This window comes from Plenodomus lingam (genome assembly GCF_022343315.1).
Source record: "Plenodomus lingam strain CAN1 chromosome Unknown contig_27, whole genome shotgun sequence".
NCBI lineage: Eukaryota > Fungi > Ascomycota > Dothideomycetes > Pleosporales > Leptosphaeriaceae > Plenodomus > Plenodomus lingam.
This window is the reverse complement of record NW_027093942.1, coordinates 965187-978581: the sequence shown is the minus strand read 5'-3', so window position 1 is coordinate 978581 and position 13395 is coordinate 965187. Positions and strand designations below refer to the sequence as shown.

The window sequence follows — 13395 nt, the reverse complement described above, 5'->3', positions numbered from 1 at the left end:
GCGGAACTGAAGAACGAGGTGGTGATGATGTGATGCGTCGAGAGAAGCGTCGTCGTACTTTCTGAGCAGTGACGCGCTAGGAAAGTTAGCCAACAATCATTGAACGCGAACTTGTCACCTGGCGCGTGCGGGCACCTCATCCATCATCACATGTCTGTCGCCCAATCACACGTCATCTCTCACTAGTACGCTTTCCACTACACTTCTATCTGGGCTTTTATATGCTATTGGAATGAGCATCTGGACCTCAAGGCACAGGAAGGCCAGCCCATCTTCATACCGGTAGCAGAGCCATGCTCATTGTGAAACCATACTCCACTCTGAACCTACAACTCCCCGTCACACATCTTGGTGGTGTGAACAACCCAACATGGACAGGCAACAGGCCTTTCAGCTAGTAGGCTCTCCATATCCTCATGTTTTCCCCAGTACTAATGCTGCTCTAGTTGAAACAACCATGCATACAACTGCTACAAACCACTGCCAGCATAGGACAGACGCCTGGCGCAAAGACGGAACTAGTACAAGGGCTCACCAATCTTCTGGATACCCTTCAGAAAATCAATCCGAAGGCAGTAGATGCTAAGCTCGCCGAGTATGCGTTCGTTCCCATCTCCCAAGTGCTTCGTAGTTCACGCCAAGTTCCGGTTCGCGGTCTTGAACTTTGTTTGGAGTGCATCTCCAGGCTTCTCCAGACTGGCTGGGGAGGTGCTCTTGAACCCGCTCTTTCTGGCCAGCTTCTTATTCTTTTTACCTTCCTAGCCAAACCTTCCTCTGCAGAAAATGGCATTGCAGCCACTTCAGAAGAATTGCAGGCCCTGGCTTTTCAATGCATGGCTGAGCTGTTGACCGAGAATGGACGTACTCAACATGGCAGACAAGCCATAACATCGACAGCAAACGTCCCAGCACTGGGCGAGGCTGTGCTTGTCATGGTTGAGAGTCTCGCAAGTAGTCCCTCCCACAGTGTGAGACTTCAAGCCGTCAATGCGCTCAAGGCCATCACCGGCGCCATAGATGATAATGATGCCCTTGCGAGCTTCTTCCCCAAGATTGTCTCTTCATTGACAAATCTGTTGACATCAAGCGGCAGCAGTCGACCCAACTTTCGGATTGTTGAGAGCGGCTTGAATATGCTCACATCACTACTATCGCGTCTGCTCAGTGACGAAAACACCAAGCGCCTACCAGAAAAGGCACCGTCTACTGCTTCAGGCATAGTGGCTCGTTCCATGTCCTGGCTGCAAGCTACTTCGTCTCAAATCAAGCTCGCTCTATCAAACATTTTCAAGCTCCGAGAGCACGATAAGCCAGAGGTGCGCGAAGCACTACTTAGACTCTGCTTGTGTGTTATACAAGACTGTCGCAATTCGCTCTCAGACTGTACAAGTATGACGGTCGAGACAATGGTTAGTTTGGTCGGTCGTGACGAGTATGAGGACAGGATCGAGCAAAGACTCAAGGCGTTACTAGCTGAAGATGCGGAACTCTCCGGCATCCTGCGTGAAAGCTTGCATGGCTGGATCGTATCGCTGTCGCGCATCATGCAATCAAAAGATGACCATCGTCGACGTCGCATGATTCAGCAAGTCTCGGTCACTTTACGACTCTTCGATGATTCCACCAATCTAGATGACAGGCTAGCTGACAGTCTAAGAGACGGTGTTTCTATTGTGCTTTCTGATTCAAAAGGCCTGGAAGAGGTCAGTGATCAGTCGTCTTCTGGTGTAACTGATCGGACATTGATGCTATCAACCACAAAATCCTTGGACTTCCCATCACTGAAATTACGCTTCAAAGGTCAAGAAGACATGATGGCAGAATTCAAACTCCTGGTCCATGAACTCGCAAGGTCTGATGCTGCTTTGAAGGTGGTGCAGGAACTCACGACATCGATCGATGCCGGACCTCAAGAGAGGCGATTAGCCAGTTTCTGGCTCTCTGTGAATTTGTTGCAGGACGTGACGACGACCAACCCTTCAATCGATGACTTCATGGACCTTGGGACACCAAATGTTCGGGAAGAAGTCCTGGATGATCTATACTCCCACTCATTAACTATACTTAATGAACGGGACGCGGACGCACAAACTCAGTGGCAATTTTTTGCACTTGCGCTCGAAACGGTGGCCTTGCAGTCGAAACGCTATCGACTTGAATTTCGGGCAGAGCTCAGTGAAGTGCTGTATCCTGTGCTCAGTCATCTCGGTAGCTCGAATCCTGCGCTCCGAGAACACGCAATGACCTGTCTGAATATCGTTTCGGAAGCATGCGGGTATGCTGATGCTGGCGATCTTGTTGTTCAGAATGTCGATTACATTGTCAATGCTGTGGGACTGAAGCTGGCTATTGGCGATGTCTCCCCTCAGGCCCCTCAGGTTCTATTAATGATGATGCGACTCTGCGGGCCGTCATTATTACCGTACCTGGACGACCTTATCGGGAGTATATTTGACGCTTTAGAAAGATATCACGGGTACCCAAAGCTTGCTGAACTTCTGTTTTCGGTATTGAAAGCCATGACAGAGGAAGGTGTCAAAGCTCCACAGCTTGCCTTGACTACGGGAAATGATATTCCACAAACTCAACACAAAGAAAAATCTGTCACAATGGCAGACGCAATCGAAGCACTCAAGCAACTCCAGACTACCCTCCAGAAGCAAGTCAACGAAGCATCCCATGAAACACACGAGCCCTTCCCCCAAAAGCCCTGGAAACAGGAAAAACCAGTCTCCACAAGCCCACATGAATCCTACGACAATGATGCCCTCCCAGAAGACAGCGAAACCCCAACGGAACCATCCGCCCCTACCACCCAAGACGACCCTCCGCCCCCTGCACCCCGAACCTACACCCTCCTCCTGAAGATATCCTCCCTAACACAACACTACCTCACCACTCCTTCCCCCTCCCTTCGCACCTCCCTCCTCGCCCTCCTCCGCACCACCATCCCCACTCTCGCTCGTCACGAAAACTCTTTTCTCCCACTCATACACACACTCTGGCCTGTTCTTATACCGCGATTAGAGGACCCAGAAGCATATATCGTGGCGAACGCGCTGGACACTGTGGCGCTGATGTGCGAGTACGCGGGTGACTTTATGAGGACCCGGATCGACGACGCCTGGGATATTCTAGGAAGAGTGTACAGAAGAGCTAAAGGAAAACCCGGAGAAAGTAGTAAAATTTACAAGACGCCCACGGGGAGAAAGAAAATTGAACTCGCCGGAATCACACACGGCATGGGCGGACTTTCAATGATGTCTTCCTCAATCTCCTCTTCTGGCCCTGCCGAGCTGTATACACCCGAACACTACATCGATGCCCCGACGCGCATGATTTGGAATGCGTTTGTGGGCTTGCTGTGCGGTGTTGCGCGGTTTGTGACGGTCAAGGAGGAGCGGGGGGACGAGATGCTGGATATGCTGGACTCGGTGTTGGAGAGGGAGGACGTGAGGAGTGCGATGGAATGTTGGAATGCTGATGCGGTTTGGCTGCGGCTTTGGAAGAAGGGGTCGCAAGTGGAGCATGTAGCGAAGGGGGTAGGCGTGGGTGAGATGCCGGTTGGGAGGCCGCAGTGGCGGTTTGTTGCCGTTTAGGAGTTCTGCGATTTATGGTGTTTCGAGGAGCCGTGGCGAAGGAGGATGTTATACTGATGGGCGTTTTGTGCATGGCAGTACTTTGACTCTCAGTGCTTGTGCTGTTGGCATATCTGCATTGAGAATGGTGCGATCGTTGGTCGTGTTGCTGGCATCTAGGAGCTCGTGGCATTGGTAATGCATCCGTACCTAGCTTTTGCGTGCTGGTCGTGTAGAACCCGATGTCGTCGAGTTTGTTCAACTTCGTCAGAGGTGACATGTGGCGTATCGTCCCTGTCTATGTTGCTGGAGACGTAGAGAGTATGTGTACAGTAAAAATTCCATTGAACTCCTACAAATGAGACCATTTAAGCGCCACAAAGCCCCCATCTCTTGATGAAATCATCGGTAATTGTTGTATAGCGGAATTTGAACCGTGGGGCGCTCCATCCCAAGACCCGAAATTCTATAGGTTGTGTACTTGAGATTATTGAGAAGAGGGAATACTAATAACAGCTCTCGCTAAAAAAAAGTCTTTCAAGATCCTTGGGGAAAAAATCTAAGTCTTCGATTTCGGGACTAAAAGTTGAGTGGAGCTTCGAGACACTGAAGGTCGTGAGAGTGGTTCCTCTATCGTTGCTGTCTCGCCTCGTTTGAACGCGGTCCATTTCGACGTTGCGATTTTAAACAGGTCTTTGAACGGAGTTTGTTCGGATGGCGATAGGGTGCCGTCTAGATGATACATTTTGAAGAGCTGAAGGGATGAATCGCGGGGGATAGATGGCCAGGACGGGGTGAAGTAAGTGCGCGGAATATAGCGTGAAGAGACGGGGTGGAGTGAATGTGTGGGAAGGCCGTCTGCATATGTATGCGGTAGATGTTTAGAGTAAATACCATGCGGACGACACGATATGTACCCCAGACTACCCTACTTTGATCTAGTAGGAAATGCGCTACGTGTGCTAGAAAGCATGCGCAGGGCGGTTCCCCGCAATTCCGACGACAGCGGTGAGTGTGATCAAGGTCTAGGCCAGTCGAGGCGGTGTCCTTGATACCCAATGAGTATACCAGATCTACACTTTTGTACGACGATTCGTTGCCTTGTCAAAAACAAATACAAGCACGATGCAGCACGTAATGTAGATCCTAACAAGGAGGCGTGGCTCAGAACATACACATACCTACCTATCTTAGGGATCTCTCTTACTGGTAGTTCTTCTCGTCTATTGATTGTACCGTTACCGGTATAGACTAAACGGTGACCTTAGCGGCGAAGCTCTAAAACCATGCTGGGCCTTCATGAGGGTCACATTACCAAGTCAGGCTTCTCGGCTCTACTTGCAAGCTGAGTTCAATACAGTGGGCCTAGGGATACCTAGTCTCATGCGCAATTCGGACTCGATTTGAGCTGCAGCTACATGTGCACTTTTTGCCGCCGCAGCGTTGTAACGGTCGCTTGTACACGTCTCTTTCATGATGATGATTTCGCCGCATCCGTATTCGGAAGCTGTATGACTCTTAATGAATTGCTGGACCTGTTCCTCCATCTAGATCACGGGATTATTTCGGGGGCAGATGTTGGCGAGATGTTGGAGTTTGTGGAAGGCAGGTCATGTGTCGTGATGTGTGGCATGCTCGCGGCCTAATCGCTAGGTTTATGAAGCTCATTTCCTAATTATTCAGTTGCAGAACCGTTTCCCAAGAGAGTATTGCTAGGGGGCTGTGAAAGAGATACTCGTTGAAGACTTTGTGGACATGATGCGTTGGTTTGGGAGGCTGACTGGCACCTGCATCTTGCCCAGCCTATTGCCTGTGCACCACAAAGTCCGACCGTACCGATGACCCGAGACATCTCATCTTCACTCGCAATTCCGCGGGTGTCTAGGCAAGATGTAGCATGTCACATTTGTCTTGCCATCAGCAGCTTTTTCAGAATCATGATCCGCATTTAGTGCGAAGTCTGATTCGGTCTCAACTACCATCATTCAACCCGAGAAACTCTCTAAAGTCGCCCTCCTTCAACTGATAACTTATTCCCTTCGAACTTTAAAATTCTATATTTATCGACTAATGACGTCAAATATTGTGAGCCGCTGAGATGCAGTTTCGTGGTGATTAAACTACAGAGAGCAGAGTAATAAAACAATACGCACTCACAGCATTAAGGTCTATAAATCCCTTCATCGCTCACACCAGGCCCAAAATGTTCAGTAGGTGGAGATTTTGCCGCACGCAAAGCTGGCGTCTTCTCGAAGCGCGAGCGTGAAGGAGTGATCAAGAATACAACAAGAGATAGCAACGCGACAAGCACCGAGAGCGTCACGAAAAGCCAGGTATAGATCTAAAAATGAAAATGCGTAGAAGAAGGAAATTCGTATGTGGAACACCTCGATAAATTGCATAATATCATCAACGCTCACTGTAATGGCCCCTCGAGGCCACTCCATAACGATGAGTATTACTGCTTGCTAATTGCTGCATCATCATTTAAGCAATTTCAAAGGCCATATTGTTTCAACCGCTCAAGGACGAAACAGATTCACTAGCTCACCCACCGCCAACTCTCATAAGTATTTCTCAGACCCAAACTTCCCGGCACGAACCACCAGTGAATTTCCTTCCTGCACGAAGATGCCAAACAGCAAGCCTTGAATGATTCAGAGGCTTGATTCGTTGTTACTTTTGTATTAGGCAAGTCGAATGTGCAGATTCCCTTTCCATTCCATGATCCAGGACCAGACTTGCCTTCAGGCGTGTCTATCCCTGTTCCACCGCAGCACAAGCTTACAAGACCTTGCATAACGGGGGGAGGGTCGATACCAGCGCAGGTACACTCAAAGTTGAGTCCCTGTAAAGATGTCAGAATTCACGCCACTAAAATTTGAAGAGGACTTGGCTAGTAGGACTATTAAGGAAACATACATAGACAAAGTTTGCGATGAGTAGAACACAGGCCGAGATAGTGAGCCTCATTGTTGAGTTGGAAAAATAGCGCGTGCATGTTGATTAAGATAGAATGGTATGGTATGGTATGGAAGACGCGGTATGGTGCTTGGAGACGCAGATTTGTATATGAATGGCACGGAAAAGACATCTACCATAGGTACTACTACGTGCTCATATACACTCATCAGCAATCAGAAATAACCACAGGTGTTTTCAGTGCCAAGATCACTATCATACATAGTCGTAGACAGTAGTGATATATCTATTACATCTAAAATTCGTATCGCGGAGTGCTATTAGATCCCGTTTCTGGCTTAAATGTATATGTTACAGGACTACCTACCTATTTCTACACCTAATCCTCGAACCAATGGCAGCGATAAACTGATCAGTTGGTGAGAGAGACTATAAGCATTACAAAACGCCATAATAAATCAATTTCTATCCAAATTAGCGGGTCCAATTTGGAATCCACTATGCTTATACATACTGCTACATCAAGACCATTTTCAAATCTCCATGCTCACCTACCCCCCTTGCAGCACACTACTTTCCTGAATAAGAAAAAAAAATCCGAACCTAAACTTAGGTAAATCTACTACAGACAGCTGCATTCGTACCTTTTCTCTTAGAGCAATCGTCCTATTGACTATAACGTTATAATCTATGGCAACAAAATTGTTCCTTCCAAGTCAACCAAGTACAGGTCAAGGTTACCAGGAAACATTTCTCCTCTGCAGCATATACACCCTGGACCAAAGGTCCACCTCGTCTGTTCTAGACTGGCGAAAAATCAGCTAGTCTTGCCATTTGATTCGCTCTCGGCCCTATAATAGAATCTAGATGTGTATCGGGGTAGGTAGGTATAAAGACTAGTTTCAGTTTCACAAAGTTTAAACGGAGAATTTACTTATTCTTAGGGACACAAACAGGCCTTTTCACTGCAGAGCTGCCACAACTACCTAGGTACTCGAATCACCAGACCAAGTAACAAGGCCTAGGTACGAAAACATGTAGCCTATACCGGTATTTGACCGGCACTAGACCCAGAAACATTCAAAAGTACTACAATATAGAAGGGCTTTTACATTCCCAACTTGCCACTCTCAACAACAGTACCGGTAATAAAGCAACTGCTAATAACACCAACCACTCCCCCCATCACTCACAAGACCCCCCCGTAACCCCACAACACCGACTGAATCCCGCACTTCCATCCGCCAACGACATCTTCGTCTCCGGCAGCCTAAACCGGCACTGTTTGGTAACAATGTCCCAGATACCAAGGTGTGCCTCGCCGTTGGGAAAAGAAATCGCGCGGGTTGTGCAGCATTGCTCTGTATACTCCCTGATGGCGTGTATGGGTGCGATTTCTCCTGAACATTTGCAGGCCATGTTTAGGGCCTGGTGGGCGGGTTAGGAGGAGGAAGATAGGGGATTGGGGATTGGGGATGTGGGGGTGCGTGGAGAAATAGATGGTAAGAGGGTTAGGTGAACTTACATGAGCGGAGTTGGCGATGAGTAGAGCGCAAGAGGCTGTGATCGTGAGTCTCATGGTGGTTTTGCGAAATTTGACCACTTCAGATAGAGTGACGAGATGACAGAAATGCAGGTGGATGGGATGTTGCGAGCGTGGCAAGTATCACAAGGGCGTGGACAGGTTATGCAAGATGCGTTTATATACTGTGCATGATCATCCCCCCAGTCAATTCATCTTCCTTTGTCCTCACATCCTCGCATATGAATAGTCTAAAACTGGCCTTTTTGCAGAGTAGTGTTAGGATGTGCACATAATCATGTAGGCTGAGGTGAGGCCAAGAAAATATATAGATTAAATATATACAAGCGGCAGGTACGGAAGGGTTGAGCAGAGCTAGTGTTCTAGCTTGACGTTTGCGTATTCTACCTATGACTAAGAGGATAAGGCTTTCTTTCGCAGATCCACAGATATACAGCTGAACAGGGGCTGTTGTACATAGGACAGCACCGTAGGTCCTATGAGTAGCACATGCGGAACGACAATGTCGGTCTTGCTCATTCCTTTAGATGAACTTGTTGCTATCCTTGACTGTGTCTTTCACTTCCTTGAGTGGTTCGAGAGGAGTGGCCGACTGGTATAAGCCCGGTACCCTTGCGCCCAGGTATACCGTCTCGCACCATCCGGCCTCTTTCTTTGCACCTCTGGCTTCGTAGAATTTTCGTGCCACAACGAGGGGCGTGAGAGATCCGAATTTAGCCGTGTACCCTGTAAAGGGCCGACAGTTATACGGTATGCTCCTGCATATGCAATCGGCATACCCAACTAGCTGGCGATCCCACATAACGAGCTGCTTCATCTCCAACTTGCGATGTTGCCGTAGTAGTTTGAATGTGTTGCCTTGCATAATCAACATGCTCATCCAATAGATCATATAACAGATGCCAGCACTGAAGTAGTGGAAGTCAAAGACGGGATCGAACAAGCGGTCAGAACAAATATTCAGGAAGCCGAGCATTGAATCGACACTGACTTTGTCATAGCGAGGACCATGCCTTTCAAAAAGCGAGATCCACTCGAATGCACGATTTGCGAGATCTTGGGAATCCTCCAGTAAGGAATCGATCTCGGCTTGTGGGTTGCCATTCGCAGCAACCTTGTCTGTGCGTTCCAAGAGCCGCGGGATCGCTATGCATATGTCGTTCAATGCGACATATGGATCGAGTTTCGAAGCTTTGACAGTCACTGCCAACCATTCGGGACTGTCGAGCATCGAAGCTTTGCGCATGTGGTAACCGATGGTCAACTAGACCTGATGAGTCAAGTTCATGATAAGCTTGAACGGGCGCTTACAGAGTTGTAACGTATCGCGTGGAATATTTGCATGCTCAGTCGATTCTCAAACGAGGCAGGACCTCGCTGTTTGAGAAGACGTAAAAGCCCTTGCATGTGGTAGAAGAACCCATGGCCTTGACTGATTCCTACGAATACCTTTGCGACTCGTCAGTCTCAGCATTCAGGCAGGATATAGATGCACATACCTCGTAAAGTGACAGCAGATAAGTTGATATCAACGTCTCGTCTTTTACGGCCATGACTGGGTCCTGGATTGCTTGCATCATTTGACTTAATGCCGTGCCGTAGAGCGATCTAGAGCGGTTGATGAGAAGATAATTCCTTTTATCCACCGCGATTTGTGCCGCGGAAAGGGCGTCGACTGCAGCCAAAAGGACTTTGCTGTTGGCAGGCATCGTAGGCAAGCCGCGTATCAACGCTGATGGAGGCGGCAAAGCTGGGCCATCAGCCCGTGGAAGATAAAGCGCAATGAAATTGCCTAGATGTTGGATGCGATCAGTAGCTACCGCGCTGACTTGTTTTGGTATGGGAGTCGCAGGAGGCTTGACCTCTGCGACCTGCAAGCGGGCTGCAGCTCGAGTGGGCGTATTTCCAGAAGCTTGCTTTGGTGTCGAAGCCTGGTTTGCATACTTGTAACAGTTCTCATCTTCTTTGATCAAAGCTGGCTTTTCGTTTTGATCGTCGAACTTGTGGAGGATGAATGATTGTGTAGGCCTGTAGCCTGGACACTTTGTTCCCCGTCGCAAGCATGTGTTGCACTGAGGTTTTGTCTCATCGCAGCGAACCTTCCTCTATGGCGAAGATATCAATAAAGATAAACGATAGGGGGTTACGGTCGGGGGTTGGCCAGCGCGCAACTATAGAGGAACGCGTACCTACCTTTCTGCACTCGAAGCAGCCTGCTGACCTCTTGGGCATTATCACACAGCGGAAGGGCCGCCTGCTTTGAAGACGTGTAGAAGCAGAGGTTGAAGATGGATGATTATCGACTTTCGCTCTGCTTTCCAGATAGCAAAGGAAGTGCGGAGAGAGGACATGCTGGGATTGCGGTGGTTATGTTGAGCGGGAGAGGCAACGGGGGGGGCAACGGGGAAGGAGGTGGGGGAAGGGGGGGGGGGAAGGGGCAATGGGTGCGTGCCCCGGGGTCTGGCCGCTAATTTAGACCTGACGATTGGCCAACATCCCCGTTTCAGCGTTCTCCTACTCGACGGTGACCAATCGGTGATGGCCTTGTATGAAACTGGCTTTCAAGCTGCACACCCATTCCCGCATCTCCAAACCTTTCCTAGCCACCGGCTGGGAGGGAGGAAAGAAAGAATGAATGAATGAATGAATGAATGAATGAATGAATGAATGAATGAAAGGAATAGTGATGGTGCAGGAATCTGATTGCTTCTTGACGAAGAGACGTTCAAGTAAGTCATTGCCTGGATTGGATCAACATGTAACGGTATGCAGCTGCTCTAAACATGATCAGCTTCTCCTTGCCTCTCTGATACTCGAACAGAAAGGCCAGTGGGATAGGTAGACAACTAAACAGGGATGTTCGGTTGAAGGACTCGACACAGTTGGGTAGCACGCGTATTCAGACGGGGGACAAAAGATATATACCAACCAACAGGTAGCAACAACGTAACGGAAGAGAAGAAAATAGGCTCGGAACCAAATATACCCAGGGTGACACATTGAAAAGACCTGGAAAGAGACGTGCTCAAAAGTAGAGTGGAAAGCAAGAGTCATGGTCTCTTGGGCCGATCCGCCAAGTTGTGGATCCGTGGTGACATGAGTCATCTCCATAGAGGAGAGTAGAGACGGTCTCAGGAGTGAACATGAAACCTCGCAAATTTCCCTCGTTTGCATGGTCCTTATAGCAGAGGTAGAGTGATTCAGGCACCGTTGTCGCTGTTAGTTGGTGATGATTGCTAGTCTCACGAGAATCCTACGGGACGCATGTGTGGGATCCTTTGGGAAATGTCTGCGAGCTCTCGTGCAACACCAGGAACCTTGTTGGTGGAGCGGATATATGCGATGATATTGACTGACTGCAAGCAAAGTTGGAGCTCCAGAAGATTCGTCGGCGAGAATTCAACGGAGTTAGATGGCACTATGGCTCCTTGACGTCCATGTTACATTTCAGCATGTAGGAGTATGATGGATCATATACAAGACGTAAAACTTGTCTCTACACCTATCACACTCTTGCATCATTGTAAATTCTCGAGCCATGACAAATCTCCCAGGCTGAACAAAGTCTTCCAGCATCATTACAGGCCTGAGAACTACAACCCTGATTTCCTCGTTGTGGCACATTGTTGAGACCAGGTTGCTGTGCGCCCCTATGAATCTGAACTCTACTATGACGATAAGGTAGCAAGCGAACGCTAAGGCGGCTGAGGTGAGGCTACTCGCTACTCGGTAACCCCAGCTTCCTCCACCCATCGCGACCGCGTCCACGACCACAGACAGTCGCAAAACCTCCACACCACGATTGCGACACCCACACCTCTCCATCTATCCTCACCAACCACCGCACCCAACCCCTTCGACCCGCATACAGACTCATCTCCAACCCACACAAAGGCACCCAGCCATGCCTCAACCACGTACGTCGCCAACCTTCCTCCCTCCCTGCGCGTTGCATCACCACCTCTCTCCGCCGCCTCCCTGCACCTCCAAGCTAACTCCCCCCCCCCCCTCAGCTGCCCGTGCCTTTTCGCAAAAAGACCTCCCCCCCTCAGTCGAAACAGCATACTACCGAAAATGCATCGACCTGCGCCGCCGCATCACCGACATTGAAGACTCCAACGACGGCACCCGCCTGCGCATCACGCGCCTCAACCGCGGAATCCAAAAGATGCGCCTCGAGCGCGCCTTCCTCCTCGAACAGATTAATAAACACATGGAATACAACGCCGACGACAGTGACCGGAGTAGCAGTCCGCCACCCACCCCGACCGACAAGCCATTACGCAGTAAACGCAGCGGCGGCGGCGGCGGCGGCAGTACAACAGGAGCCAGAAAAGCCACGCCTCCCTCTCAAACCAACCAAATCGCAACCCTGGGCAGTGTCACGCAAGCGCAGACGCAAAGTCCAGCGAGCACGGGTACACAGCAAGCCGGCCAACAAACTCAACCCCAACAACAATCATCTACATCTACAACGCTTCCACAATCCTCCCTAGCCGCGCTCTCAAGCCCACACTCGACCCCAGCCCCTTCCACTTCAACACCTTACCCTAACCCCCCCACAACCTCAGCTACAAGTCCCCACCCAACCCTCAATGGCACTGCTACTGCTACAACTACAACTCCAACTCCCGCTAACCCCACCGTCCTCCCTCCCCTCCATTCCCTCCCTGCACTCCAGACCCCCGCGCCCCGCGCCTACTTTGACCCGGCATATGACGACCAGCGCGCCAGTGCCGTGCCGTCTGCGGCGGGGGACAGTGCTTCTGCTGCTGCTGCTGCTGCGACGGCGCAGAATGGCGATACGGAGATGGTGGATGTAGACGGGGGTGTTGGGAGTGGGCGGTAGGGTGGCGTGGCATGGCTGGATGTGACGTGGGTGTGGCCATGTGTGTGAGTGTGTACAAGTATATATACCTACCCGTATATTGATATACACAACACCACCACCAAACACCAAACACACAGCAGGCTAGACATGCAACACCCACATCCCCAACGGCAACCCAACCTGTTCCAGAATACAACCGGCAAGGTGGATGGCTTTGAATCTTTTTTATTTCTAGTGTGATTAGTGCAATGGGTGGGAGATGGGTTATTTGGGTACATGGGTACATGGGAGTGAGGTTCAAGGGTTAGTATGAGTTGAATGTCAGTATCAGTATCAGTACCAGTATCAGTATCAATAGGGCAAGTGGTACTTCTTTTCCCGCGGGCATATAAAAAAAACCACAGTGCCATGGACAAAACAGATTTCATCACGCCATTCTTTACAGTGCATGGTCTTGTGTCAAGGCTGGTGAGGGCCATGTAGGCACGGAATCAAGAAAGTCAACGAGCATGGAAAAGGGC

The 13395-nt window shown here is 49.7% G+C and overlaps 6 protein-coding genes across 6 annotated transcripts; 2 read left to right on the top strand and 4 right to left on the bottom strand.

Moving 5' to 3' along the window:
• Positions 1-119: 119 nt before the first annotated feature.
• On the top strand, positions 120-3599 carry IAQ61_007306 (uncharacterized protein; the record flags this gene model as incomplete). The annotated part of the gene is made up of 2 exons (XM_003840712.2): positions 120-397; positions 447-3599. Exons 1-2 carry the CDS (start codon positions 371-373, stop codon positions 3597-3599), a joined length of 3180 nt encoding a protein of 1059 aa, XP_003840760.2. The 5' UTR covers positions 120-370.
• Positions 3600-4137: 538 nt separating this feature from the next.
• IAQ61_007305 (uncharacterized protein) lies at positions 4138-5125 on the bottom strand (the record flags this gene model as incomplete). The annotated part of the gene is made up of 2 exons (XM_003840713.2): positions 4138-4436; positions 4954-5125. 2 exons carry the CDS (start codon positions 5123-5125, stop codon positions 4138-4140), a joined length of 471 nt encoding a protein of 156 aa, XP_003840761.2.
• A 995-nt stretch (positions 5126-6120) lies between these two features.
• On the bottom strand, positions 6121-6545 carry IAQ61_007304 (uncharacterized protein; the record flags this gene model as incomplete). The annotated part of the gene is made up of 2 exons (XM_003840715.2): positions 6121-6426; positions 6501-6545. Coding segments are annotated over 2 exons (351 nt in total), but the record flags the coding sequence as incomplete, so codon positions are not given.
• Positions 6546-7685: 1140 nt separating this feature from the next.
• Positions 7686-8102, bottom strand: IAQ61_007303 (uncharacterized protein; the record flags this gene model as incomplete). The annotated part of the gene is made up of 2 exons (XM_003840716.2): positions 8026-8102; positions 7686-7928 (listed from the first exon to the last, which is right to left on the bottom strand). Exons 1-2 carry the CDS (start codon positions 8077-8079, stop codon positions 7686-7688), a joined length of 297 nt encoding a protein of 98 aa, XP_003840764.2. The 5' UTR covers positions 8080-8102.
• Positions 8103-8337: 235 nt separating this feature from the next.
• Positions 8338-10669, bottom strand: IAQ61_007302 (uncharacterized protein). Its single transcript, XM_066097527.1, has 4 exons — positions 10237-10669; positions 9543-10148; positions 9355-9492; positions 8338-9307 (listed from the first exon to the last, which is right to left on the bottom strand). The coding sequence occupies exons 1-4, from the start codon at positions 10273-10275 to the stop codon at positions 8567-8569; spliced, it is 1524 nt and encodes a 507-aa protein (XP_065952569.1). The 5' UTR covers positions 10276-10669; the 3' UTR covers positions 8338-8566.
• Positions 10670-11947: 1278 nt separating this feature from the next.
• Positions 11948-12892, top strand: IAQ61_007301 (uncharacterized protein; the record flags this gene model as incomplete). Its single annotated transcript, XM_003840718.2, has 2 exons — positions 11948-11960; positions 12057-12892. The coding sequence occupies 2 exons, from the start codon at positions 11948-11950 to the stop codon at positions 12890-12892; spliced, it is 849 nt and encodes a 282-aa protein (XP_003840766.2).
• Between the last annotated feature and the right edge of the window lie 503 nt (positions 12893-13395).

What these genes read in the sequence shown, in the direction of transcription:
- IAQ61_007302 (XM_066097527.1), bottom strand. Translation starts at nt 10,275, where the DNA reads ATGCCCAAGAGGTCAGCAGGCTGCTTCGAGTGCAGAAAG. An exon ending in GCTGCTTCGAGTGCAGAAAG is followed by an intron (nt 10,149 to 10,236) that starts GTAGGTACGCGT and finishes TCTTCGCCATAG; the next exon opens with AGGAAGGTTCGCTGCGATGA. An exon ending in ACGCGATACGTTACAACTCT is followed by an intron (nt 9,308 to 9,354) that starts GTAAGCGCCCGT and finishes CATCAGGTCTAG; the next exon opens with TTGACCATCGGTTACCACAT.